This window comes from Oryctolagus cuniculus, chromosome 17, assembly GCF_964237555.1.
Source record: "Oryctolagus cuniculus chromosome 17, mOryCun1.1, whole genome shotgun sequence".
Taxonomy (NCBI): Eukaryota; Metazoa; Chordata; class Mammalia; order Lagomorpha; family Leporidae; genus Oryctolagus; species Oryctolagus cuniculus.
This window is the reverse complement of record NC_091448.1, coordinates 64,105,649-64,132,276: the sequence shown is the minus strand read 5'-3', so window position 1 is coordinate 64,132,276 and position 26,628 is coordinate 64,105,649. Positions and strand designations below refer to the sequence as shown.

Sequence of the window (26,628 nt, the reverse complement as noted above, 5' to 3'; positions counted from 1 at the left end):
GTTGAGTTGAAGGAACAGAAAGAAGGAAGAAAGAAGAAAGATGGATGCAATCCTAGAGAGTAGGACACCATCAAGCTTACTAATTTCAGAAGGAGAAAAGAGGAGAAAGAATATTTGAAGAAATGGTGGCCTCAAACTTCCTAAACCTAATAAAACATATGGATCTATACATGCAAGAAGTTCAAGGAATTCTTAAGTAGGATGAACTGAAAGAGTTTCACATATAGGCGTATCATAATCAAACTATTAGAAGCCAAACACAGAACATCTTGAAAGCAGCGAGAGAAAATAACATCATATACTAGGAATCGTCAAAAGATTAATAGCTGATGTATCATCAGAAACAATAGAGGCCCCAAGGCAGTGAGATGGCACATTCAGTGTGCTGCAGGGAAGAAATGTCAACCAAGAAGTGCATAGTTTTTCCATAGTACACATTTCTGTAAACTTTTGAAGACTCATCAGATGCATGGATTATCTAATATGTTTTAATTCCACTTTCTCAAACTTTTTGTCACCCTGATGGGTAAGAATAGCAGGATATGGTTGAACTCTGTAATTAATACACAATTATTCTTAGGCATTTAAAATTAACATAAAAATGATCTCTGTTAAATAGAAGAGTGGGAATAAGAGAGGGAGGAGATGTACAGGTCGGCACATGCTCACTCGGGCTTACCTCCAATGGTAGAGCTAGAAATGTGCCAGGGGATTCCAAATCAATCTTATCAAGGAGGCATGTACCAATGGCATCTCACTTGTTAAAGTGATAAGTTTAAGTACATAATTGCTCAAAAAGGTAAGTGTCGAAGAGATTTCACAAAAAAGACCAGTGTCTGCAAAGAATGAAGGATAGAATTAAAAGGGAGAGAATGATCCGGCAGGGGAAGCAGGACACACAGCAGACTCATAGAATAGCAAATGTCCTAAACAGCACTCCAGCCTCGGAATCAACCCTTGGGGCATTCGGATCTGGCTAAAAGGCCCATGAGAGTCTCACAGGCATGGAAAGCCAAGACACTGTAGCAAAGACAACCTGAATGAACGATCTCAGTGAACAAGATCCCAGCAGAAAGAATGGGCCATCAAAGAAGGAGTCACCTTTCTTTCTCTGAAGGGAGGAAGGAACCTCCACTGTGATATGGCCTTGACTAAGTTCAGAGTTGGTGATCTCAAGAGGCTTCCATAGCCTTGACAGCTCATGGCAAGAGCCTCAGGTGATTACTGACGTCATAAATAAGAGTGTCAATTGTTAAATCAACAATGGGAGTCACTGTGCACATGCTCCCCATGCAGGATCTCTGTCCTTAATGTGTTTTACTATGAGAGTTAACGATAAAACTACTAGTCGAACAGTACTCTATATCTTGTGTGGTTGTGTGGGTGCAGTCTGTTGAAATCTTTGCTTAGTATATACTAAGTTGATCTTCTGTATATAAAGATAATTGAAAATGAAACGTGATGAAGAGTGGGATGGGAGAGGGAGTGGGAGATGGGATGGCTGCGGGTGGGAGGGAGGTTAGGGGGGGAAAGCCACAACAATGCAAAAGTTGCACTTTGTAAATTTACATTTATTAAATAAAAAAATAGTATAAAGGTAGGGGGAGAATGGAGCTATAGAGAAGCAAAGTTTCTGTATACTATTTAAGTTATTTTGATAGTAATCTGAAGAAAAATGTTATAAACTAAGATGTTAATTATAATTCTAGGACAACCACTAAGGAAATAACTTGAATATATTGTAGAAAAAAAGTGGATGGCCATTTGGTCTAGTGGTTAAACCACTGTTTGGGTTGTCTGCATCCTGTATTAGAGTGTCTGCAAAGGAGTCTGAGTTTTGCTCCTAATTCCAGCTTCCTGCCAGTGTGGACCTTGGGAGGCGGCAAGTGGTAGCTCAAGTGGTTGGCTTCCAGTTGCCCATGTTGGGTAGACATGGACTGAGTTGCCAGCTCCTGGCTTTTGCCTTACCCAACCCTGGCCAGTACAGGCATTTAGGGAGTGGGCTGGGAGGTGTGGCACTGGCACCCCATATGGGTGCTGGTTTGTGTCCCAGCCGTTCCTCTTCCCATCCAGCTCTCTGCTATGGCCTGGGAAAGCAAGGCCCCTATACCCGTATGGGAAGACCTAGAGGAAGCTTCTGATTCCTGGCTTTGGATGGGTTCAGCTCTGGCTGTTGTGGCCATCTGGGTAGTGAACCAGTGGGTGGAAGACCTTTCTCTCTGTCTCTCCCTCTCTATGTAATGCTCTCTCAAATAAATAAATAAAATATTTAAAAAAAAGAAAACTTGAATGAATATAAACCATCTAGATGTACCAGACATCTACAGAGCAATTCCCAGCAATGTCGACATAAAAATGCTAAAGATGTATTCTTTTCTAGTGTAAATAGAACATTCTCTAGGAAGATCATATGTTACATCACAAGACCTATCAATACATTTAAAAGGACTGAAATCACACAGAGTATGTTTTCAACTAAAGTAGAATGAAATTAGAAATCAAAGCAGAAAAACATCTGGGAAATTCACATATAAGTGGAAATAAGCACCCATGAATAACCAGTGGTTCAAAGAAGAAATCACAAAGGAAACCAGAAACTATTTTGGTAGGAATGAAAATGCACACAGAAGATATCAATACTACATGATGAGCTGGAGCAGTGCTCAGATGGAAGTTTATATATGCAAATATAAATGTTTAGAAGTCTCATATCTGTACCTAAACTTCCTCCCAAATCAACTATGAAAAAAAAAAAAGGAATGAAACAAAGTTCAGAGCAGAAATATAGAAAAACAATAGAGAAAACTCAATATAATAAAAATTGGTTCATTGAAAAGATCAACACACTTAAGTTCGACTGACCAATAAAATTATTTAAAATCAGGGGCCGGCGCCGCGGCTCACTAGGCTAAACTTCTGCCTTGCGGCGCCGGCACACCGGGTTCTAGTCCCGGTCCAGGCGCCAGATTCTGTCCCGGTTGCCCCTCTTCCAGGCCAGCTCTCTGCTGTGGCCAGGGAGTGCAGTGGAGGATGGCCCAAGTGCTTGGGCCCTGCACCCACATGGGAGATCAGGAGAAGCACCTGGCTCCTGGCTTTGGATCAGCGCAATGTGCCGGCTGTAGCGTGCTGGCTGCGGCGGCCATTGGAGGGTGAACCAACAGCAAAGGAAGACCTTTCCCTCTGTCTCTCTCTCTGTCCACTCTGCCTGTCAAGAAAAAAAAAATCAGGAATGAAAGGGGACATTACTGTTGACCTTATAGACATCAGAAGTATAAAAAGGAAAACTGAGGACTATATGCCAGTGAATTAGGAAACATGGATGGAATGGACACGTTCTTAGATGGATACAAACTGCTGAACCTGACTTCAAATTAACAAATCTGAATAGACCTATATCAGGTGAAGAGACTGAGGGGGCAGATGTGGTGTGGTAGGTTAGGCTGCCACTAAGAATGCCCACACCCCTTACTGGATTGGCTGGGATCAAGCCCCACGTCCGCTTCTGATACAACTTCATGCTAATGTGCTCCCTGGGAGGCAGCAGATGAGGGTTCAGATTCTTGGCCACCCATGTGGAAGACCCAGATGGAGTTCCTGGCTCTTGGCTTCAGTCTTGCCCAGCCTCAGGTTTGTGGTGAGTAAACTAGCAAATAGAAGATATTCACTCATTCATTCATTCTGATTCTTTCTGCCTTTCAAATAAATAGATAAACTTTCTTTTAAAGAAAAGAGATTTAGTTAGTAATTAGAACTTCTACAAAGAAAAGCTCAAGGACACATAACTTCATTGCAAATCTAAAATAATTAACGTCAATAATTCATTAAGTCTTCTAAAATATAGGGCAGAACATTTCCTAGCATTGTATGAGGTTAGTTTTATGCTGATACCAAAGTCAGACAAAAATATCACAAGAAAAATTATAAACTGCTACCTAATGATATAGATTGGAAAATGCTCAGCAAATACTAGCAAGTATAATCCAACAGAATATATGAAAAGGATTCCATATCTTAACCAACTTGGATTTATCCCAGGAATGAAAAGTTGATTAAACATATCAAAGTAAATCACTGTAATGTGCTGTGTTAATAGAATGAAAGAAAAGATACGTGATCATCTCAATACATACAGTTCTAAAAGTATTTAAAAGCTAGAATAACCTTTCAGTATAAAAACATGGAACTTGGATGGAAGGCAACTCAATAACCTAATAGAGGACAACAGTGAAGATCCCCTGGCTAACTTCGTGCTGAATTATGATGGATTGAAAGCTTTCATCCTAAGATCAAGAACAAAGCAAGGGTGCTTTCTCTTACCACTTTTATTCGATGTTGTTCTGAAGGTTCTAGCTAGGGAAATTAGGTGAGAAAAACATATATTTTGGAATGAATGAAAGAAAACATTCTCTTTTTGGAGATGAGATGATTATCTTACCTGTAGAAAATGAGAAAGAATCCATGCACAAAAAAATCTACTAGAGAAAAAGTTCAGTAGTTTGTGGGACACAGATCAGTCTGCCAAAATTTGCTGTATTTTCAGACTAGCAATTAATAATCTGAAAATGACATTAAGGTAACAATTCCATAAACAATCACACCAAAGAAAAATACTTAGGAATACATCTAATCAGAATGAAAAGGCCTGTACTCTGAAGCTACAACATATTTTTGAGTAATTTTAAAGAAGATCTAAGAAAATGGAAAGACATTCTGTGTTTATGAATCAGAAAGTACAGTGAAGATGTGACTGTTCTCCAAATTTATCCATGATTTTAGCACAATTCCTAGCAAAATCCAAGCTGGCTTCTTGCCAGAAATTGGCATAAGGTCATATGACAATTCAAGGGATCCAGAATAGCTAAAACAATACTTAAAAAAGGAAAAAATCGGGAGGACTCAAACTTCCCAATTTCAAAACCCAGAGGCAGGCATTTGGCCTGACAGTTAAGATGCTGGTTAAAATGTCTGCATCCCATATCCAAGTGCCTAGATTTGATGTCTGGCTTCAGCTCCTGAGTTCTACTTCCTGGTAATGCAGACAGTGGGAGGCAGCAGTGATAGCTCAAGTAATTGGTTCCTGACACCCATGTGGGAGGCCTGGATTGAACTTCCCTTCCTGCTCTACTTTCAGTCTGTTGCAAGCAAAAACTCCACAACAAAACCCAGTTCAAACCTATGGTAATCTCAGTATGGTACTGGAGTAATGATTGACAATCATTGGAATCAATGGAACCGACTTGACACCCCCAAAATGAACCCTCACATATAGAGGGTTATATAGACTATATGTTTTGAAAATTAAAAACACTGGTGCATCCAAGGAGACTGTCAAGAAGGTGGGACAGGTGTGTGGCATAGCAGTTGAGTTGATACTTGGAAAGTCTGAATCTTAGATCAGAGTACCGTATTTGATTCCTGGCTACCCTGCTTCCAATCTAGCTTCCTGCTAGTGTGTACCCTGGGAGGCAGCAGGTGATGGTCAGGTATTGGGTCCTTGCCACTCTTATGGGAGTCTCAGATTGAGTTCTGGGCCCCTGGGTTAGGCCTGACCCACCCTAGTTGTTGCGGGACTTTGGCGATTGAACCAGCAAATGGAAGAATTATCTCTGTCTTCTGTCTCTGTATCCCTTTAAAATAAAATAGGTAAATAATTTTTTTAAAAAAGCTAAGACAACTCACAGTATTTGCAAGTCTTGTATCTGATAAAGGTCTAGTTCTTAGAATGCCCAGAGTATTTAAAGAATTCTTAGACTTCAAGGAGAAGGGAATAAACATTCATGAAATGAAGATATATAAATGGCCAGCAGTCATAAAATGATGCACAACATCTGAAGTCATTAGGGAAATGTGAATGAAAACCACAATTAGATGCTACTTTAGCCACTTAATAGGATGGTCATAATAAAAAAAGACATACACTGACAGTTGTTGACATAGATAGATAGAATGGGAACTCTCCTACATGGCAGGTGGGAAGGTAAAATGGTGTAGCCAATGTGGAAAAGAGATTGGTGGTTCCTCACGTATGTTAAACATGCCTTAACATAAGACCCAGCAGTATCATTCCTACTTATAGGTTCAGGAATTAAAAAACAAACATGGTTGCACAAAAACTTGTTCCTGAATGTTCACAACAGCATTATTCATAGCAGCCCCAAAGTGGAAATAACCCAGGTGGCTCTTAAAGGATGAGTATGTGAATTGGTATTGTGGTCTGTCTACACCATGGAGCCTTATCAGCATTAGGAAGGCATTAAAGCACTGGTACCTGTTACAACATGGGTGAACCTTGAAACCAGCAGGCTATGGGCAAGAAGTCAGATGCAAAAGGCCACAATACTGTGTTATGCATTTGTATAATTCTGAACATTTTATACAAATGCACCACACAGTATTGTGGCCTTTTGCATCTGACTTGTCCTAGAGGAGGAGGAGAAGGAGGGGAAGGAAAAACCTGGACCCCTTTTCCCTTATAAACCCCAGTCTAGACAAAGACTGCACGTTCAGCTCTCTGCTCTCCCCTGAGCTGCCCGCCTGGCCTGCCAAGTGTATTTTCTCCATTCAAACATGTCACCTTGCTCTCCCCCAGTCCGAGTGACTGGGCAAACTCTCTCTGTCCCTTCCATCCTGACGGATGCCCTGTCCCCAGTGAAACCTTGCTACTTTGCTCTCTGTCTCACACCTGAATTCTTTCTTGCATGAAGACAAGAACCCCACATGACTTCTCTCTGTGACAGAATCAGATAATGGAGATGATTATAGAGCCTTGTGAATGACTATACTAGACACCACTGGATTGTATGCATTTTATGATAAGTGGATTATATTTCAGTTTTGAAACAGAACCATATTATACACAGGTGCCAGAAAACCAGACATGCTGCTATATGGGAAAAGAATGAAACATCTGATTCTTCTGTGATCAAGGTCAGGGTCAGTGGTGAGTTCAAGAACCATGTATTGTCTTGCCTGTGATCTCCCCCGTTCAAGTGTGTTCTCGCAGGTATTTTTAGCATCATGAACTTGTTCAACTCATAAAATTCTTTAATAGTCACTAAGGATGCTAGATGAAAAATGTATCACGTGCTTGGTGAAGCAGGGTTTCTCAGACTGGACTTTGACCATCATCTGTTTTGTTCTTTGTTCTTTGTTCTGTGAGATCACGAGGGAGCCTTGTGCAAGAAGGCTCCTTGGCCTCTGCATCTCCCCTTGGCACCCTTTCCCCAAGCTGTGAAGAATGATGGTAGAACATTAAGCAGCGCAGACAATTTGGCCAAGTTTGTCGTTCTCCACTGCTTCCCTCTTCCTTAGCAGCACCCATGGCCTTGTACCAAATGGCTCAGCCTTTCCTTTTCATGGGGCAGCCCTTCTGTAGCTGACGTAGGGGCCTTGCATGTGTCTCCAGTGAAGTCACACTGCGAGGCCACTCTACTCTCCCACCTCTTCCTCCCATTGCAGAGCATTCACTTCTTCACTAGGGTTGTGCATGGGCAGTGCAGAGACTGAGCAGGAACTGTCTCAACAGCTCTAGGTGGAGGACTCTACAGACGCTCTTTACCGTGAACCATTATGCTTTGAGGATCACATGGATTCCGCACTGAAGATCGCTTCCATTTCTGGCCCCATTCCCTCACTTGATAAATGGCGGTCTATTGAATCCTACTCCACTGCCTTTTTGATAACGCTTGTGGGAGTAAAATGTGGCAGCACAAGCCAAATCAGAGTCAAAGTGTGAGAAATATTGTTCTAGGGGCCGGCGCCGTGGCTCACTAGGTTAATCCTCTGCCTGTGGTGCCGGCATCTCATATGGGTGCCGGTTCTAGTCCCGGCTGCTCTACTTCCCATCCAGCTCTCTGCTATGGCCTGAGAAAGCAGTAGAAGATGGCCCAAGTCCTTGGGCCCCTGCACCTGCATGGGAGACCCGGAAGAAGCTCCTGGCTCCTGGCTTCAGATCTGCACAGCTCCTGCCATTGCAGCCAACTGGGGAGTGAACCATCGGATGGAAGGTCTCTCTCTCTCTCTCTCGCTCTCTCTCTCTCTCTCTCTCTGATTCTCCTTCTCTCTGTGTGTAACTCTGACTTTCAAATAAACAAATAAATCTTTTAAAAAAGGTACAATGCACAAAAAGGTCAAGTTGCCCTCCTTCAGCTCTTGTTCACCAGGGGACAAAGAACTGCACAGAAAATTTCTTGTAAAGTTCCTAAATAGTTGTATCACACATTAACAGTGTGAACTAATTAGAGATCCTCTGAGAGTAATCTGACGTTTCTCTCTTGCACATTTTAGAATCTTTTCTTTATGTTTCACTGTGGTGAGTTTGATTACAACGTGTCGTGATGAGGATCTCTTTTGGTCATGGTTACTGGGGGTTCTATGAGCTTCCTGTACTAGCATGTCTCTGTCCTTCTCCAAGCCTGGGAAGTTCTCTGCTAGTATCTCAGTTTAACCTCCCTCACCTACACAATAGGGGTCATCGTTTCTAAATGGCAAGAGTTGTTGGGAAGATGGAAGCAACGTGTGTAATCATGTACCATTTGCCAAGCATTACTGTGCATTCTTCATGTTATCTCACTTGTGTAAGTACTTAGTATAGTGCCTAAAACGTAATGACCTAATAAAAGGAGGAATTAAAGATGTGTATGGCAGGGGCTGGCGCTGTGGCATAGCGAGTAAAGCCACTGCCTGCAGTGCCGGCATCACACATGGGATGTCAGTTTGAGTCCCCATTGCTCCACTTCCAATTCAGCTCTCTCTATGGCCTGGAAAATCAGTGGAAGATGACCCAAGTCTTTGGGCCCCTGCACCCATGTGGGAGACCTGGAATAAGCTCCCGGCTCCTGGCCTTGGATCAGCTAGCTCAGCTCCGGTCATATTGGCCATTTGGGGAGTAAACCAGTGGATGGAAGATGACCCCCTCCCCCACCTCTCTGTAACTATCTTTCCTTCTCTCCTCTCCTCTCCTCTCCTCTCCTCTCCTCTCCTCTCCTCTCTCTCTCTCTCTCTCTCTTTCTATTTGAAAGTCAGAGTTACACAGAGAGAGGAGAGGGAGAGAGAAAGAGAGAGAGAGGTGCAGGGTCCCAAGGACTAGGGCCATCTTCCCAGGCCATAGCAGAGAGCTGGATCAGAAGTGGAACAGCCAGGTCTCGAACTGGCGCCCATATGGGATGCCAGCGCTTCAGGCCAGGGCATTAACCTGCTGTGCCACAGTGCCAGCCCCATCTCTGACTTTCAAATAAATGAATAAATCTTAAAGAAGAAAAAGTAAAGGCAATGAAGAGAATACTTAGAAACATATGGGGAAGAGGAAGAAGTACCTTAAGAGAAAAGAAGATCTCTTGTTACACAGATGAGAATATGGTGCAGATGAGAAGATTATGAGAAGAAAAGTTGCTGGAAGTGACAATGTGGAAACCTTTGAACCCTTACAAAACACCCCAAAGGGCAGACCTGAGTTTTATTGTGAGAACCAATGAAGTGACTAAAACAATTTTTAAAAATAAGCCATTGGGTTAAGACTTAATGTACAAGGGGCCGGTGCTGTGGCACAGTGGGTTAACGCCCTGGCATGAAGCACTGGCATCCCATATGGGTGCCGGTTCTAGTCCCAGCTGCTCCACTTCCCATCCAGTTCTCTGCTGTGGCCTGGGAAAGCAGTGGCCCAAGTCCTTGGGCCCCTGCACCTGCTTGGGAGACCAGGAAGAAGCTCCTGGCTCCTGGCTTTGGATCACCACAGCTCCAGCTGTAGCGGCCAATTGAGGAGTGAACCATTGGATGGAAGATCTTGCTCTCTCTGCCTCTCCTCTCTCTGTGTAACTCTGATTTTCAACTAAATATTTCTTTAAAGAAAACATTTAATGTACATGCATGAAGCAGAAGAAAAAATGTATACTTAATGTTTAGAATTATCAATTACTGCTGATTTTCTGTAATTTATTTCTGATTTCAGCTGAAAGATTTAATGATTATTACTATTTGAAGAGAGTTATGTCACTGGTAAGCTCTTGGCATGTCTTTGAGGTGGATTTCAGATTCACAATAGACTGATCCTACCACACTGCTGTTTACACAGAGGCTTCATTCAGAAGAATGTTTACTGGGCTGCATGTAGTACGTGCAAAGTAACGGTGAATGCAGATTTTGCTGAGCGTGAGCTTAACCTAATTTGGGGAATCCCTTATAATGAAACATGCAGAATTATGAATATAAAAATTGCTCCAGCCCCTCCCAGGACCTTGGAAGGGGCACGTGCAAGCGTAAAGCCTTGAAGCTTAGGCTCCAGTTCATGATGAATCCAGCTCAGCTGGCACTCTTTTCTGGACTCTGTAATGCAGTGAACAGCATTGTTTTCACTTTAAAAACCCTCATCTTTGGTCATAAGATCACTGGTGTCTTCCTGGGGCAACGGGGATAGCGAAAGTTTCCTTGAAGCAGATTAGCTTTGTCTAATAAAAGAATATGTCCCCAAATAAAGGAGACCAGCTCCCAACACACACTTGGTGTATTACAGCCATTGTGCCAATTTTTGAAGTAACCACGAGTTAGATATGTTCAGATCGCATGATAAGAGGATTAGTTTCCAATACCAGCTAGCTCTGGTTTTTGCATCACCATGAAGCAAATGCTTTTTTTTTCCTTTGGCTTAAGATGGACACAGAATCTTGAGATAAATGAACTGGTGCCTTGTGTACTGTGCGCCATCCCTAGCTCTGCTCCTACTTTTCCAGCTCATCTCTCTGGCCTTGCTGCACAGATGCTAGCATGGCTGTCACTCATTTTCCCAACTTCCCCCTGCTGGCATGAAAGTCTCTGGAGACAAAGCTTCTGTCCTGTTCCAATTTGTACCCCCAGCACTTAATATAGCACCTGGCACTCGGTGGCCCTGGCACTCAGTGAATGTTCTTAAATGAATTCATTACTTTTCATATGCTGTGATTCCACAGATTTTCTCCCTGTGTTGTCTACAGAAAACTTAAGAGGCCCCTTAGGAGGGAATCTAATGGAATGATATATGTTGAGGCCATTTTTACTGATTCTACCAAAACCACTTGGTGTAGGAGCCTCAGGAACCAGCTCCCCAGTGTATGGGTGTAGGAAAAACAGACTTTCAGTGTTCTTCCCCAAGATCTGCAGGCACTGTTGCTCCATCCTCCACACATCCTAAAACCTTCCCTCATAACCAGAATGGTTATGACTGGGATTCTGAACTACAGAACAGGTGGATAGTCTTTCAACGTCAGGTTGAGTGGAGAATCTTTATCTTGAATCTAAAATTCCCTCTGGCCATTGAACATCACAGAATTATTGAGCTGAAAGGGAATAAAACTCACTTTCTGTTGCAGTTTAGTCAGGACAGAACATGTGGGATTATGTTAGAGCAGTGTATTTTCTTATTTTTTTTATACTAAAGTATAAAGGTTCTTAGTATCCACAGATAATTTATAAATTGAGAGCTAAATACATTTTGGAAAAAGCTCATGATCTGGGTGATGGGGAGAGACATGCCCTTTGGCTGGGTCCCAGGAATTATTTTTGCATTATGATTTAAAAGCAGGTAACCCTGAGAAAGCACCAGAACCTTTTTCTCCCAGAGTACTTTGTGTTAGATTTTTGGAAAAAAAAATTGAAATGAAGACCTTCTTTGCAGAGTTTATATACAGGACTTAATACCCAGATAAGCATAACTATATACCATTTTTATACACAAATGGTTTTTAAATATGTATTCATCATCTATTTCACTTACACATTGTGCAAAAACTGCATTCCATGCCATGCCTGAAATGTCCCAAAGCTCAGTTCTGTCAGTAAATTGCAACCAAGATTTCTACAAAAAAAGACAGAAGTCAAAGAGAATGAAGAAGAAAAAAGGATATATTTGAAGAATACTCCTCTTTCAGGAGGGATTCTAATTTTTATAGATGAAACAACACTTCCACATTTTATCTACACACTAAAGAATTTACTTGTACTGGAAGATTTGGCTTCTAAATTATACTTGCACTTTTACATTAAATTTCATCATATCATTTTCATATTACATGACATACTTGTACTGGGTGATCTTTACTTCTCTGGAACAAAGTTTCACAACTTGAATGCTATTGACATTTTGGGCTCGATAATGCCTTTCTTGTGGAGGTTTGTCCTGTATATAGTAGGTGGCTTAACAGCAGGCTGGCCTTGGCCCACTAGGTGCCAGCAGCATGTGCAGGGCTGCAAAATGTTACCTGAATACAAAATTGAGTTGGTTGAGAAGCCCTGCTCTGTGGGATTCACTCTGACCTTTGTATCTGATAGCATCTGTGCTAGAGATGAAAAGGACCTGTTACAGAATTTTAGTAACCTTCTACTACAAATGTAAAGTAGAAGCTTCACCCTATTTCAAGGTGAACAGCAAGGTGGTTTACAGGGAATATTTACTCAAATTCCAAATATGATGAAATTGCAACTTACATAGACTGCAAAAAAGGGAGTGACTCAAATGCACGTCTTTCGATAGACTCCATTTTGTTGCAGGATAAATCTCTAGGAAAAGGAAAACATTGCCTTGATTAGCTATTACCTATATAGTCAGTGGGGATAATAAAATTTACATTTGATGAATAGGAAGGGAGCACACTGATAGTCCGGGAAGAGACAGTTTAATAAAAGTGGAGATACTGCAGGTTCAAGGAAGAGTTGTGGAAGAAACAGCAGAGGAAACTCTTCCAGAACTAGTGATTCACGGTGGAGGGCGTGGGAGTCCACAGCTCGGGACACCAGCAGCAGAATCTACCCACCAGTGCTGGATCGTGAAGTGAACCGAACCTCAATAGCTTGAGACAACCGGCAGGAAAGTAGAAGGAGCCTAGAGGGAACGAGGCTTGAAGCCCCGTAGGCGAAAGTTCACCAGGCTAACTACAGGAGAGAGGAAAATAATAAAAGGGACCAGTACGGACAGGAGTTTCACTCTCTCCGCTCACCTCTCAAAGGCGAGCAAGACAGTGAACAGATGCCATTTTGGACATGCATAATAGCAACCTCAGGGCTTAGAAGACAGAACACAGGAAAGCATACAGTCAAACCAAAGAAAAGAAGAGGAAATCAGAAATCTAAAAAATATTGTTAGGAATCTACAGGATACTAGTAAAAAAAAAAAAATCCCAACATTTGGGTTCTAGGAATTCCTGAAGGAATGGAGAGGGAGAAAGGATTAGAAGGCCTTTTTAGTGAGATACTAGCAGAGGACTTCCTGGGCTTGGAGAAGGACAGAGACATCCTAGTACAGGAAGCTCATAGAACCCCCAGTAACCATGACCAAAAGAGATCCTCACCACGACACGTTGTAATCAAACTCACCACAGTGAAACATAAAGAAAAGATTCTAAAATGTGCAAGAGAGAAACGTCAGATTACTCTCAGAGGATCTCCAATCAGACTTACAGCAGACTTCTCATCAGAAACCCTACAGGCTAGAAGGGAATGGCAAGACATAGCCCAGGTACTAAGAGAGAAAAACTGCCAGCCCAGAATACTATATCCTACAAAGCTCTCATTTGTGAATGAAGGTAAAATAAAGACCTTTCATAGCAAACAGAAATTGAAAGAATTTGTTGCCACTTGTCCAGCCCTGCAAAAGGTGCTTAAAGATGTGTTACACACAGAAACACGGAAACACGGTCATCAATATGTAAGAAGGTAAAGGAAGGAAACCTCACAGCAAAAGATCACAGGAAGTTCAAAGCATATATTAGAAAATATCTTTGGGAAATGGCAGGGCAAAGTTACTACTTATCAATAGTCACATTGAACGTTAATGGCCTCAACTGTCCAGTTAAAAGACACAGATTGGCTGATTGGGTTAAGGAACAAAACCCATCTATTTGCTGCTTACAAGAAACACATCTTTCCAACAAAGATGCACACAGACCGAAAGTGAAAGGCTGGAAATAGATATACCATGCCAACAGAAATGAAAAAAGAGCAGCCGTAGCCATCTTAATATCGGACAACATAAACTTCAACACAAAAACTGTTAAGAGAGACAAAGAGGGGCACTATATAATGATTAAGGGATCAATTCAACAGGAAGATGTAACTATTATCAATGTATATGCACCTAATTGCAGGCACCGGTTTATTTAAAAGGTTTGTTAAGGGACTTAAAGGGAGACTTAGACTCCAATACAATAGTACTGGGGGACTTCAATACTCTACTCTCAGAAATAGACAGATCAACCAGACAGAAGATCAACAAGGAGACAGTAGATTTAAACAACACTATAGCCCAAATGGATCTAATAGATATTTACCGAACTTTTCATGCTACACTTAAAGAATTTACATTCTTCTCAGCAGTGCATGGAACCTCCTCTAGGATCAACCACATAGTAGGCCTTAAAGGAAGTCTCAGCAAATTCAAAAGAATTAGAATCATACGATGTAGCTTCTCAGACTATAAGGGAACTAAGTTGGAAATTAGCAACTCAGGAATCCCTAGAGCATATGCAAACACAAGGGGATTGAACAACATGCTCCTGAATGAACACTGGGTCATAGAAGAAATCAAAAACTTCCTGGAAGTAAATGAGGAAAACAGTACAACATACCAAAACTTATGGGATACAGCAAAAGCAGTGTTAAGAGGAAAGTTTATAGCAATAGGTGCCTATATCAAGAAAATGGAAGGCACCAAATAAATGAGCTTTCAATTCACCTCAAGGATCTAGAAAAACTGTAGTAAACCAGACCCAAATCTAGTAGGAGAAGAGAAATAATTAAAATCAGAGAAGAAGTCAATACGATTGAGTAAAAAAAAAAAAAATGACAAAAAAAATCCGCCAACCGAGGAGCTGGTTTTTGAAAAAATAAACAAAATTGACACCCCATTGGCCCAACTAACTAAAAAAGGACCCAAATCAATAAAGTCAGAGATGAAAAAGGAAATGTAACAACAGACACCACAGAAATAAAAAGAATCATCAGAAATTACTACAAGGAATTGTATGCCAGCAAACAGGGAAACCTATCAGAAATGGATAGATTCCTGGACACATGCAACCTACCTAAATTGAACCGGGAAGACATCGAAAACCTAAACAGACCCACAACTGGGACAGAAATTGAAACAGTAATAAAGGCCCTCCCAGCAAAGAAAAGCCCAGGACCAGATGGATTCACTGCTGAATTCTACCAGACATTTAAAGAAGAACTAACTCCAAATCTTTTCAAACTATTCAGAACAATCAAAAAAGAGGGAATCCTCCCAAATTCTTTCTATGAAGCCAGCATCACCTTAATCCCTAAGCCAGAAAAAGATGCAGCATTGAAAGAGAATTACAGACCAATATCCCTGATGAACATAGATGCAAAAACCCTCAATAAAATTCTGGCCAATAGAATGCACCAACACATCAGAAAGATCATCCACCCAGACCAAGTGGGATTTATCCCTGGTATGCAGGGATGGTTCAATGTGTGCAAAACAATCAATGTGATACACCACATTAACAGACTGCAGAAGAAAAACCATATGATTAGCTCAATAGATGCCGAGAAGGCATTTGATAAAATTCAACACCCTTTCATGATGAAAACTCTAAACAAACTGGGTATGGAAGGAACATTCCTCAATACAATCAAAGCAATTTATGAAAAGCCCACAGCCAACATCCTATTGAATGGGGAAAAGTTGGAAGCATTTCCACTGAGATCTGGTACCAGACAGGGATGCCCACTCTCACCACTGCTATTCAACATAGTTCTGGAAGTTTTAGCCAGAGCTATTAGACAAGAAAAAGAAATTAAAGGGACACAAATTGGGAAGGAAGAACTCAAACTATCCCTCTTTGCAGATGATATGATTCTTTATTTAGGGGATCTAAAGAACTCTACTAAGAGACTATTGGAACTCATAGAAGAGTTTGGCAAAGTAGCAGGATATAAAATCAATGCACAAAAATCAACAGCCTTTGTATACACATGCATGGTTTGAGTTCTGTGCTCCCGGCACTGGCCTCCCCACTCTCTGCCATTGCATGCATTTAGAGAATGAATAAGCGAATGAGACCTCTTTCTCTGTTGCACTGCTTCTCGAGTAAATAAATAAAAACCTTTAAAAAGAAAATAGTAGATTAAAATACCCCCCATTTTAAATCATCTTTCTCTTACTCACAAGCTTTTAATGACACTCCATATCTCATTATGAACTTTGAAACCCCTCAGCCAATATTCAAGTTTGTTTGCATATCTTTCATTGCTTCCTAAGTCCATCTCTTGTAGCCAGACAGTCTAAATCTTGATCATTCCATCAGACAAATCTTTGCCTAAAACAGACTCCCCCCCCCCTTTTTTTTTTCTTGATTTTACAAATAATGGCCATGTTGTAAACCTCAGGTAAAGTTTTAGAATAACTGTGCTCTATCTGTGGTTCCTATGACACCCTGGAATGGCACAAAATGGCTACTATGTATAGAGGAACAAAGGTAAGGTCAGGCTACAACTGAGGGGCTCAGCAATAATGGTATTTATTACGAGTTTACATTCACATATGCTTGGAAGTGATGTATTGTATGCATCCACTCATCTAAATACACAACGGTCTAGTGAACTGATCACGGCCATAATCCAGTTTTATAGATGAAGAGATGGAATCCAAGCTAAATAACTTGTCGAAAGTCACAAAGCTAATCACTGGGAGACCTGTGTTCAAAGCCAGGCAACCTGGCTCCAGAATCTATCCTTAAACCTGTTGTATCATCTCTAATATGTTGGGATGAGGGCTGTGTTGAAGAGTGGGAGTAAAGCAATGAGGTAATAATATGGCAAATGTCAATAAATAAAGAATCAGGAAAAGGAGTAAGGGCAATCACATGAGACTGTAGAAGGGACAGAGAGAAGAAGAGAAGGAGGATCAGGAAAGCTCACAAGCAAAGTGGCCACTTGGGGGGTGAACCAATGGCAAAAGGAAGACCTTTCTCTCTTTCTCTGTCTAACTGCCTGCCAAAACACACACACACACACACAGTCAACATAAGGTGGGGACTTGAGGAGGGCTCAGGAGGCTCTTGGGGAAAAGCTGCTGAGACAGGCAGGCTGTAGGGAACCATGAGGAAGGGAGATTCTTACAATATGCTGAAGGTGCCGTTGTAGCTGTTGGGCTCTGGTACAGGAACTCTGTGAAGCTTCTGCACTGGGCTGAGGCCAGTGCACGAAAGTGTCTCATCTTTGCAGGTGCAGAGCTCACAGACATTTATGGTGGCAGCCGCATTCAGGGGTTGATCTGTGACTTCAGTTAGGGTTGAGTGCTGAGTCTGAACCTGGCCTGGATGCAGATCTGTAGTCTTCTTCAGGGATGGAGAATGGCCAGCTTTTGCAGTGGGTACCAGAGTTCTGGTAAGCTCCATCTTGGAAGGCTGAGCTATGACACTGGGTGATGTTGGGTGCTGAGCTTGATGCTGACCTGCTGTTGGAACTGTCATCTCATTGTCCCCTGGGGACTGAGTTACGAGCTCCTTTAGTGGCTCTGTAGACTGAGTTAGGGTCATTTGCATGGTAGTAGAAGGTGTAGCCTCTGTAGTACGTTGTGGAGTTTGGGTAATTTCCAGGTCCAGAGGCTTGACTGTGACTTGAGGCAGGTTTGTATACTGAGTCTGAATCTGGACTGGAGGTGAAAATGTCACCTCAGGGTACATTGGATAAGGAGGAGGAGATATAGACTTGAAGGCTGTAGAATGTTCATCCTGTGTAGTGGGTACCTGAGTTATGGTTGACTCTAACTTCGAAGGTTCAGCTGTGGCACTGGGTGACATTGGATGCGGAGTTTGATCTTGACTTGGTTTTGGAACTACCATCTCATAATAAACTGGAGGCTGACAGACCACTTCATTATGTGGCCCTGGAGGCTGCCCTGAAGTCTCCTGCATGGTTGGGAGTGGTTCACCCTCCACAACGGATTCTGGAGTTAGGGTAAGTTCTACATCAAAAGGTTGAACTGTGACTTCTGTCAGGGTTGGATGCTGAGCCTGAACCTGGTCTGGTTGTGAAAGTACCTCCTCATGGAGCACGGGAGGTACTTTAGTCTTCTTCAGGGCTGTAGAATGTTCAGCCTTCCTGGTACGCTTTGCATTTATGGTAAGCACTGTGTCCAAAGTCCAGATGGATACTTTTAAAAAAGTCTTTCAGGGGGCCAGTGCTGCGGCTCACTAGGCTAATCCTCTGCCTGTGGTGCCAGCCTCTCGGGTTCTTGTCCGGTTCGGGTGCCGGATTCTGTCCCGGTTGCCCCTCTTCCAGGCCAGCTCTCTGCTGTGGCCCGGGAGTGCAGTGGAGGATGGCCCAAATGCTTGGACCCTGCACCCCATGGGAGACCAGGAGAAGCACATTGCTCCTGCCTTCGGATCAGCGCTGTGCACCGGCCACTGCGCTCTGGCCACGGCGGCCATTGGAGGGTGAACCAACGGCAAAAAGGAAGACCTTTTTTTTTCTCTCTCTCTCTCACTGTCCACACTGCCTGTCAAAAAATAAATAAATACATAAAGTCTTCAGGGGGGCCATCACCGTGGCTCAGTGGGATAATGCCTTGGCCTTAAGCGCCAGCATCCCATATGGGTGCCGGTTAGAGACCCAGCTGCTCCACTTCTGATCCAGCTCTCTGCTACGGCCTTGGAAGGCAGTAGAAGATGGCCCAAGTCTTTGGGCACCTGCATCCAGGTGGGAGACACTGATGAAGCCCCTGACTTTGCATTGGTACAGCTCTGACCACTGCAGCCAACTAGGGAGTAAACCAGCAGATGAAAGATCTCTCTCTCTCTCTGGCTCTCCTCTCTCTCTGTAACTCTGACTTTCCAATAAATAAATAAATCTTTAAAAAAAAGTCATTCCATGGCCCAAGTGGTTGGGCCCCTGCATCCACGTGGGAGACTTGGAGGAAGCTCCTAGCTCCTGGCTTCAGATCAGCACAGCTCCGGCTGTTGCGGCATTTGAGGAGTGAACCAGCAGATGGAAGACCTCTCTCTTTGTCTCTACTTCTCTCTGTAACTCTTTCGAATAAATAAAATAAATCCTAAAAAAAAAAAAATGGTTGCACAACCCTGACTATGCTGGAAGCCCAGGCCCTGCCCATTCACAATGGCTCCACTGGTGGTATGTGACCTAGAGCCCCTAGGTATGCAACTGAGGCCTGACATGGCCGGGGCCTCCTGGAAACGCGCTGGGCCCTCTCTCACTACATGTCCCTGCGCTGGCTGCGCTAAGCCCATATCTGGGCCTGTGCAGAGGAGCCAGCGCTTGTCAAGGCCACGCCATCTGCACCGGGGAGGGACAAGTCTCCGTGCTGTGTGAGGCTGGACCCCGGGGAAGGCCAAGGCTGGCACACCCTCCTCCTCTGAGGAGCCTGACTAATGCTCAGCACTGCAGGGGCTTCCCTTACTAAGGGCGACCTGCTCCTGGAGGACTTCAAAACAACACCAACAGCGTGGGTCACACCGGGACATCATTTACACAGCTTCCTCTGAATGACTTCCGACAGGATGTGCCACGACCACAATGCTGCCCGCTCCCCACGCAGCACAGGTGCTTGGCGACCGACCACGTGCTCTGCTCGGGTCCCGGGTGGGGACAGCCTGCCCCTCTCCCTGTGAGGCTGCGGTGAGTTGGACCCTTCCGGGCTCTGGTTGGAGTGCACAGGGGCTTACCTCGGTGAGGCCTTTAATCTTCAAGTAGCCACAAAGGTAAGAGTTCCCTGTGTCCACGTGCTGCAAAGAGAAGACACGCAGATGAACAACATATCGAGCGGGGGACACGCCGCGGTGCTGCGAGATCCCGCCAGGCCAGGCTGGGGAAGGCGGCAGAGCCCAAGGCTCCCCACCAGCCCCCGGGGCCCTCAGGAGTCCCCTGTACACATGCGCCAAGTGGCCTGTAGACAAAGCCAGCTGGTCCCAGAACGCTGTCAGCTCCCTGCAGCTGAGGACCTTGGACCGCTCACTGACCGCTCAGGCCTCTGGCTGGGCTGCAGGCTGTGGCACGAGCCCTCCCCACCCGTGCACGTGGTGCCCGCCACCCCTGACCCCGACTGACTTCTCTCCCTAGTCCATTTCCGCGTCGGTGCTGCGTGACCGTCCCACGAATGGGCAGAAGACTCCAAGCAGCCTCTTAGCAAACCCCCGTGGCACAGCACGTGCCAGCCACAAACTAAGATGCCAGTCAAGCACCCTGACCACCCTGTGAGTGCCCGCCCTGTCCACACGCTCATGTTTCTAATGACAAGAGCCAGGAGCCCAGGAGGAAGAGGCGCGAGGGGCACAGTGGATTCTGAGGGTGGCAGCCGCCAGCCGATGCCCACCCACCAGCCAATTTCCTCTTCTTCCACGCTGGCCTCCCCCGCCCCAAGAGACCTGGTCAACCCTGTTGCCCTTGGAGCCATTAGGTTAGGGATGGAGGGCTTTCAAAGTGGTGAGTGAGCGAGCAAGGGCTTTTGCTACCCGGTGGCTGGAGGCTCTGTGTGCAGGGTCCATTCTTGGAGACCGAGACAGATGGGACAGGGAATGTCAGGGTTGGCTGCGAGGGAAGGTGGAAGATTACCGGGCCCGCTGTGGGTCCCGCCAGGAGCCAGCCTGCAACCACACCAGCTCCACACGCCTCGAGGTGTGCTGTGACAGCTCCAGTGACTTCTTATGTGGCTCTGAGACCGGCATGGTTACTTTGTGGCTGAACTCGCATAGTACACCCACACCCGTGGCGTCATCCTGAGCGGGATTCCTGGCACAGGAAACCCTCGGATTAAAGCATCGTGCTCCCTGGAGCACACGCTGAGATGTTTCACGTCACGCGAGGGCTCGGGCTGAGAAACTGGACAAGTTTTTGTGCCATTTATCAGGTCTGAGACGGCAACTACTTCCGGGTAACGCCATAAATCAGACACTAAGGCAAGGCCTCCACGCAGCAATGAACTCGGGCATCCAGAGGATGCCAGCACCGCAGGGACGCCGAGGTGCCTCCAGGCTTGGTGCTGGTGACAAAGGTGTTCCCTGCGAAACCTGCCAGAGCACTTGTAGGTACCGTCATCTGCTGACCTTGGCACTGGGGAAGCGTTTGGAACAGCTGAGCCACACTCGCTCACCCACAGCTCTGACCTGCAGCTCCCGTCCTGTGGGCGATTCTCCCTGAATTCCATAGAGTTTGGGGGTTTCACAGCCGCTCGAGAGGGCGGGGAAGGGCATGGCAGTTAATAAGATGCTGACAGCACCCGGGCGGAAAGTGCCCGGTCTGAGCAGCCAGCAGTCGTGGGTTGCACCGGGAGATCCTGCTCTGCCCGCAGCAAACTCCAGCAGGAGGAGGGCCCCAAGAGGAGGACCCTGGACAGCGGGTCTCGGTCTGGGAGACTCGGGGAGGCTCCCTCAGGGTCTTAGCAGGCGGGAGGACCCGGCCAGAGGGTCCTGCAGCACCACCTCTACGTCGTACGAATTCCCCTTGCTCTTCTGGTGGGCATGGAACTCGGAGCCGCTGTAGAGCAGGCTGGTGGCCACGCCGGGCTGCTGGGTGTAGATGGGCGGCGGCGGGTTGAGCGAGGCCGCGGACGCGGCAGACGCACTGGCCGGCGGGGGGCACTCGGTGCGCACCGGCATCGCGGGGAAGGGGCAGGGGAGGGGAGAGGAACCGCCACCGTTGCCGCGCGGGTGCCGGGGCGTTAGGGGCACAGCGCGCACGCGCGGGGCACGGGCGGGGGGGGGGGGCGCCCGCTCGCTGCGCACCGAGCACTCCGGCCGCCCCCGCGACCCTGGACCTGCGAGCAGGGCCTCCCGGTACTGAGCTCAGACCCCTACTCTACTTTCCCTCCACCTGCTCCGGAGCGCCGGGGAGGGCGGGAGCAAGCTCACGCGGCGCTTCCGCCCATTGGCGAGCAGAGAAAACACGTGGCGGGCAGCGCGAGGGCACTTCTGGGAATTGTAGTCTTATTCCGGAGGCGCGGCGCGGAGGAGGGGCGGGGCGAGGAGCGTTTGTGATGCAGGTTCTCCGTCAGGGGCGGGGGGCGGTGTGCGCAGGAGGCGCGCGGCGGCTACGGTGCGCCGTAGGGCTCATGCGGAAAATGGCGGCGTCCAGAGGCGGCTGAGGGGATCCGGGGAGGCGTGAGAGGTTTCCGTACAGCCGGACAGCGCGGCTTGGTCTCGCGCCCCGCGTGCTCCCGAGGCCCTTGGGGCGCGATGTGGAGGAGCTGCCTCCGGCTGCGGGACCGGGGGCGCCGCCTCCTGACTCGGCCCGTGGGGCCGGGGCCAGCCCTGGGGTCCCCGGCCCGGGCCTACGCGCCGCCGACAGGTGAGGGGCCACGTCGGGCTGGGGTGGGCTGAGAGCGAGCTTTTGGGCGTGCAGGGCCGGGCGGCGGGACCGGGCTCGCATGGTTAATGGGAGCACGAGGCGTCTGCTAAGGGAAGCGAGGGTCAGCCGAGGTTTCAAACGGGGCAGGTTCGGGTCGCGGGTCAGGACTTGGCCAAGGTCACAGGGCAGAGGTCAAGGCTGCAGCTTCCTGGCCGTGTCTAGCCGTCTGTCCTGAACAAGTGGGCGACCCCTCTGCCTCCCAACTCGAGGAGGCCTGTGGGAGGCGGTGACGCTGGTTCCCCGCAGGAGCGGGGTTTGGGGGTGGGGCGGGGGGACATCGGGAGTGGCCGTCTCTTTCCGCTGTTTTCCTGGGCCGGGGGCGCAGCAGGGGTGAGTGTGTGTAGCCAGGTGACCAAGCTGAACCTCTAACCCGCCGCGGCGATCCGAAGTCAGGAGCCAGGAGCTTCTTCGGGTCTCTCACGCGGGTACAAGGACTTGGGCCATCCTCCACTGCTTTCCCAGGCCACAGCAGAGAGCTGGATCAGAAGTGGAGCAGCCGGGACTCGAACCGTAGCCCATATGGGATGCCAGCACTGCAGGCGGCGGCTTTACCTACTACACCACAGCGCCGCCTCCTGGTTATACAAATGAGATGTGTCGTGTCCCCCCCCCCCCCCCCCCCCCCCCCCCCCCCCCGGTCAGGGCCCGCAGGTGTGCCAGGAAGAGCCATTAGCAGAAAAGGACAAAGGACGGGCGTCCCCAGTGGGGCCCAGCACCAGCAAAGGGCGCAGAAGGAAAGGGTTGAAATGGAGGCCGCTCACTTGGCCTTGGACCCGCCGGCTTCCTCTGGAGTGCGGATCCCCCGGATGTCCCCGGTGCGTGGTCGGCAGTCAGATGCAGAGAAAACACGCGTGGATGAGGGAACGCAGCAAGGGGCGAGGAGACACGGAGACCAGGCCCCCGCGTGCACGCGCGCGCGTGTGTGTGTGTGTGTGTGTGCGTGCGTATGTGTGTGGGTGCGTGCGTGTGTGCATGCCTGTTTGTGTGCGTGCGCTCATGTGTGTGCGTGCATGTGCGCATGTGCGTGTCTGCGTTCTAGAAGGCTCCTCCAGTTCTCAGCTTCAGCGTGGGGGAAGTCGCGCCAGGCCGGTTGTTCTCGGGGGAGACTGCAGTGTGGCCCTGAGGTCATCAGAGGCCGGGGCAGGGGGGTTAGGAGAGGGTCTCTGAGGCGCTGGGAGACTTGATGTGACAGCCTGGCTCCATGCTGCCCCGTGTGGGAGGTGTCCTGGCTGCGTGGGCATGCCCAGTGGGGCCTTGTCTGTCGCCTGGGCCACACGGCTGCTCCAAGTGTGTACCGGCACCCCCTACCCCAGCCCCGGCAGCCTCCTAGGGTGCGCTGTGAAATCCAGGCAGGGTTTGTTATGCGTAGACCAGGAAGCTAGCCTGCTACTTGTTTTCTTTTTTTTTTTGGAGCAAATGACAAAGTTTTATTGGCACAGAGACAGTGCTCTTTCATTTACCCGTCATTTCCAGGTGCTTTCACCGAACGGGCAGTTGGGAGTTCCCAGCAGAGACCGCGTGGCCTGCAAGGCCTGGAATTTGTGCCTTGTGGTTCTTGTTTTATTTATTCATTTTTATTTGAAAGGCAGAGTTACGGGGCGGGGGGACATCGGGAGTGGCCGTCTCTTTCCGCTGTTTTCCTGGGCCGGGGGCGCAGCAGGGGTGAGTGTGTGTAGCCAGGTGACCAAGCTGAACCTCTAACCCGCCGCGGCGATCCGAAGTCAGGAGCCAGGAGCTTCTTCGGGTCTCTCACGCGGGTACAAGGACTTGGGCCATCCTCCACTGCTTTCCCAGGCCACAGCAGAGAGCTGGATCAGAAGTGGAGCAGCCGGGACTCGAACCGTAGCCCATATGGGATGCCAGCACTGCAGGCGGCGGCTTTACCTACTACACCACAGCGCCGCCTCCTGGTTATACAAATGAGATGTGTCGTGTCCCCCCCCCCCCCCCCCCCCCCCCCCCCCCCCGGTCAGGGCCCGCAGGTGTGCCAGGAAGAGCCATTAGCAGAAAAGGACAAAGGACGGGCGTCCCCAGTGGGGCCCAGCACCAGCAAAGGGCGCAGAAGGAAAGGGTTGAAATGGAGGCCGCTCACTTGGCCTTGGACCCGCCGGCTTCCTCTGGAGTGCGGATCCCCCGGATGTCCCCGGTGCGTGGTCGGCAGTCAGATGCAGAGAAAACACGCGTGGATGAGGGAACGCAGCAAGGGGCGAGGAGACACGGAGACCAGGCCCCCGCGTGCACGCGCGCGCGTGTGTGTGTGTGTGTGTGTGCGTGCGTATGTGTGTGGGTGCGTGCGTGTGTGCATGCCTGTTTGTGTGCGTGCGCTCATGTGTGTGCGTGCATGTGCGCATGTGCGTGTCTGCGTTCTAGAAGGCTCCTCCAGTTCTCAGCTTCAGCGTGGGGGAAGTCGCGCCAGGCCGGTTGTTCTCGGGGGAGACTGCAGTGTGGCCCTGAGGTCATCAGAGGCCGGGGCAGGGGGGTTAGGAGAGGGTCTCTGAGGCGCTGGGAGACTTGATGTGACAGCCTGGCTCCATGCTGCCCCGTGTGGGAGGTGTCCTGGCTGCGTGGGCATGCCCAGTGGGGCCTTGTCTGTCGCCTGGGCCACACGGCTGCTCCAAGTGTGTACCGGCACCCCCTACCCCAGCCCCGGCAGCCTCCTAGGGTGCGCTGTGAAATCCAGGCAGGGTTTGTTATGCGTAGACCAGGAAGCTAGCCTGCTACTTGTTTTCTTTTTTTTTTTGGAGCAAATGACAAAGTTTTATTGGCACAGAGACAGTGCTCTTTCATTTACCCGTCATTTCCAGGTGCTTTCACCGAACGGGCAGTTGGGAGTTCCCAGCAGAGACCGCGTGGCCTGCAAGGCCTGGAATTTGTGCCTTGTGGTTCTTGTTTTATTTATTCATTTTTATTTGAAAGGCAGAGTTACGGGGCGGGGGGACATCGGGAGTGGCCGTCTCTTTCCGCTGTTTTCCTGGGCCGGGGGCGCAGCAGGGGTGAGTGTGTGTAGCCAGGTGACCAAGCTGAACCTCTAACCCGCCGCGCCGATCCGAAGCCAGGAGCCAGGAGCTTCTTCCAGGTCTCCCACGCGGGTGCAGGGACTTGAGCCATCACGGGTGCTCCAAGTGTGTACCGGCACCCCCTACCCCAGCCCCGGCAGCCTCCTAGGGTGCGCTGTGAAATCCAGGCAGGGTTTGTCATGCGTAGACCAGGAAGCTAGCCTGCTACTTGTTTTCTTTTTTTTTTGAGCAAATGACAAATAAAGTTTTATTGGCACAGAGACAGTGCTCTTTCATTTACCCGTCATTTCCAGGTGCTTTCACCGAACGGGCAGTTGGGAGTTCCCAGCAGAGACTGCGTGGCATGCAAGGCCTGGAACGTGTGCCTTGTGGTTCTTGTTTTATTTATTTTTATTTGAAAGGCAGAGTTATGGGGGTGGGGAAAAGGGAAAGAGACAGAGAGAGAGCGAGCGCGTGAGCACTTGGGCCATCTTCCACTGCTTTCCCAGGCCACAGCAGGGAGCTGGATCAGAAATGGGGCAGCTGGGACTCGAACCGGCGCCCATCTGGGATGCCCGAGTCACAGGCGGCAGCTTAACCCGCCATACGCCACAGCACCAGCCCTGCCTTGTGGTCTTGACAGGAAGTTTGTCAGCCCCTGGCCTGCATGTCAGAGCTGTCTGGAAAATAGCGTGTTCATACATTGGGCTGGGGCAAAAAAAAAAAAAAGAGTTGAGCACTTCATCGAGAGCTGATTCGCTTACGCTGCAGGTCATTCTCTTTCGGTCAGATTCAGGGGGTGTTAGTACATTCCGATCGCGCACTCTGCATCACGCTCAATTTTGGAGCATTTCTGTCACCCCCAGAAGGAACTCTTACCCTGCAGTTATCATCTCCCCTTACCCTGTCCACCCTCCAGCCACGGGCAACCGCTACTGCCCTGTCTCCATTTCTAGATACCTCTGCGTTGGACATTTCAGGTAAAGAGAGTGTAGTCTTTTAAAACCTATTTAGGGGGCCGGCGCTGTGGCGTAGCGAGTAAGCTGACGCCTGCAGTGCTGGCATCCCATATGGGCGCTGGTTCGAGTCCCGGCTGCTCCTCTTCCCATAAAACTCTGTGCTGTGACCTGGGAAAGCAGTGGAAGATGGCCCAAGTCCTTGGGCACCTGCACCTGCATGGGAGACCTGGAAGAAGCTCCTGGCTCCTGGCTTTGGATCGGCACAGTTCCAGCCGTTGCAGCCATCTGGGATAGTGAATCAGTGAATGGAAGACCTCTCTCTCTCT

General features: G+C 48.0%; 2 protein-coding genes across 14 annotated transcripts in view; both read right to left on the bottom strand.

Moving 5' to 3' along the window:
• The window catches only part of LOC138846279 (leucine-rich repeat-containing protein 37A3-like), a 38,571-nt gene extending 16,600 nt beyond the window's left edge, over nucleotides 1–21,971 (bottom strand). The window contains exons 1-5 of one of the 12 annotated variants that reach the window (XM_070061639.1): nucleotides 21,814–21,971; nucleotides 19,671–19,730; nucleotides 17,107–18,487; nucleotides 12,454–12,525; nucleotides 11,744–11,824 (exon numbers count right to left, since the gene is read on the bottom strand). In XM_070061639.1, coding sequence (XP_069917740.1) covers nucleotides 11,744–11,824; nucleotides 12,454–12,525; nucleotides 17,107–17,903 — 950 coding nt within the window. In that variant the 5' untranslated portion in view covers nucleotides 17,904–18,487; nucleotides 19,671–19,730; nucleotides 21,814–21,971. The other 11 variants (XM_070061640.1, XM_070061641.1, XM_070061633.1 and 8 more) reach the window with 11 other exon arrangements.
• A 3,765-nt stretch (nucleotides 21,972–25,736) lies between these two features.
• The window catches only part of LOC138846284 (ATP synthase mitochondrial F1 complex assembly factor 2-like), a 36,170-nt gene continuing 35,278 nt past the window's right edge, over nucleotides 25,737–26,628 (bottom strand). For both annotated transcript variants that reach the window (XM_070061675.1, XM_070061678.1), the window contains one exon: nucleotides 25,737–26,051. In XM_070061675.1, coding sequence (XP_069917776.1) covers nucleotides 26,014–26,051 — 38 coding nt within the window. In that variant the 3' untranslated portion in view covers nucleotides 25,737–26,013. The remainder of the gene's footprint in view (nucleotides 26,052–26,628) is intronic.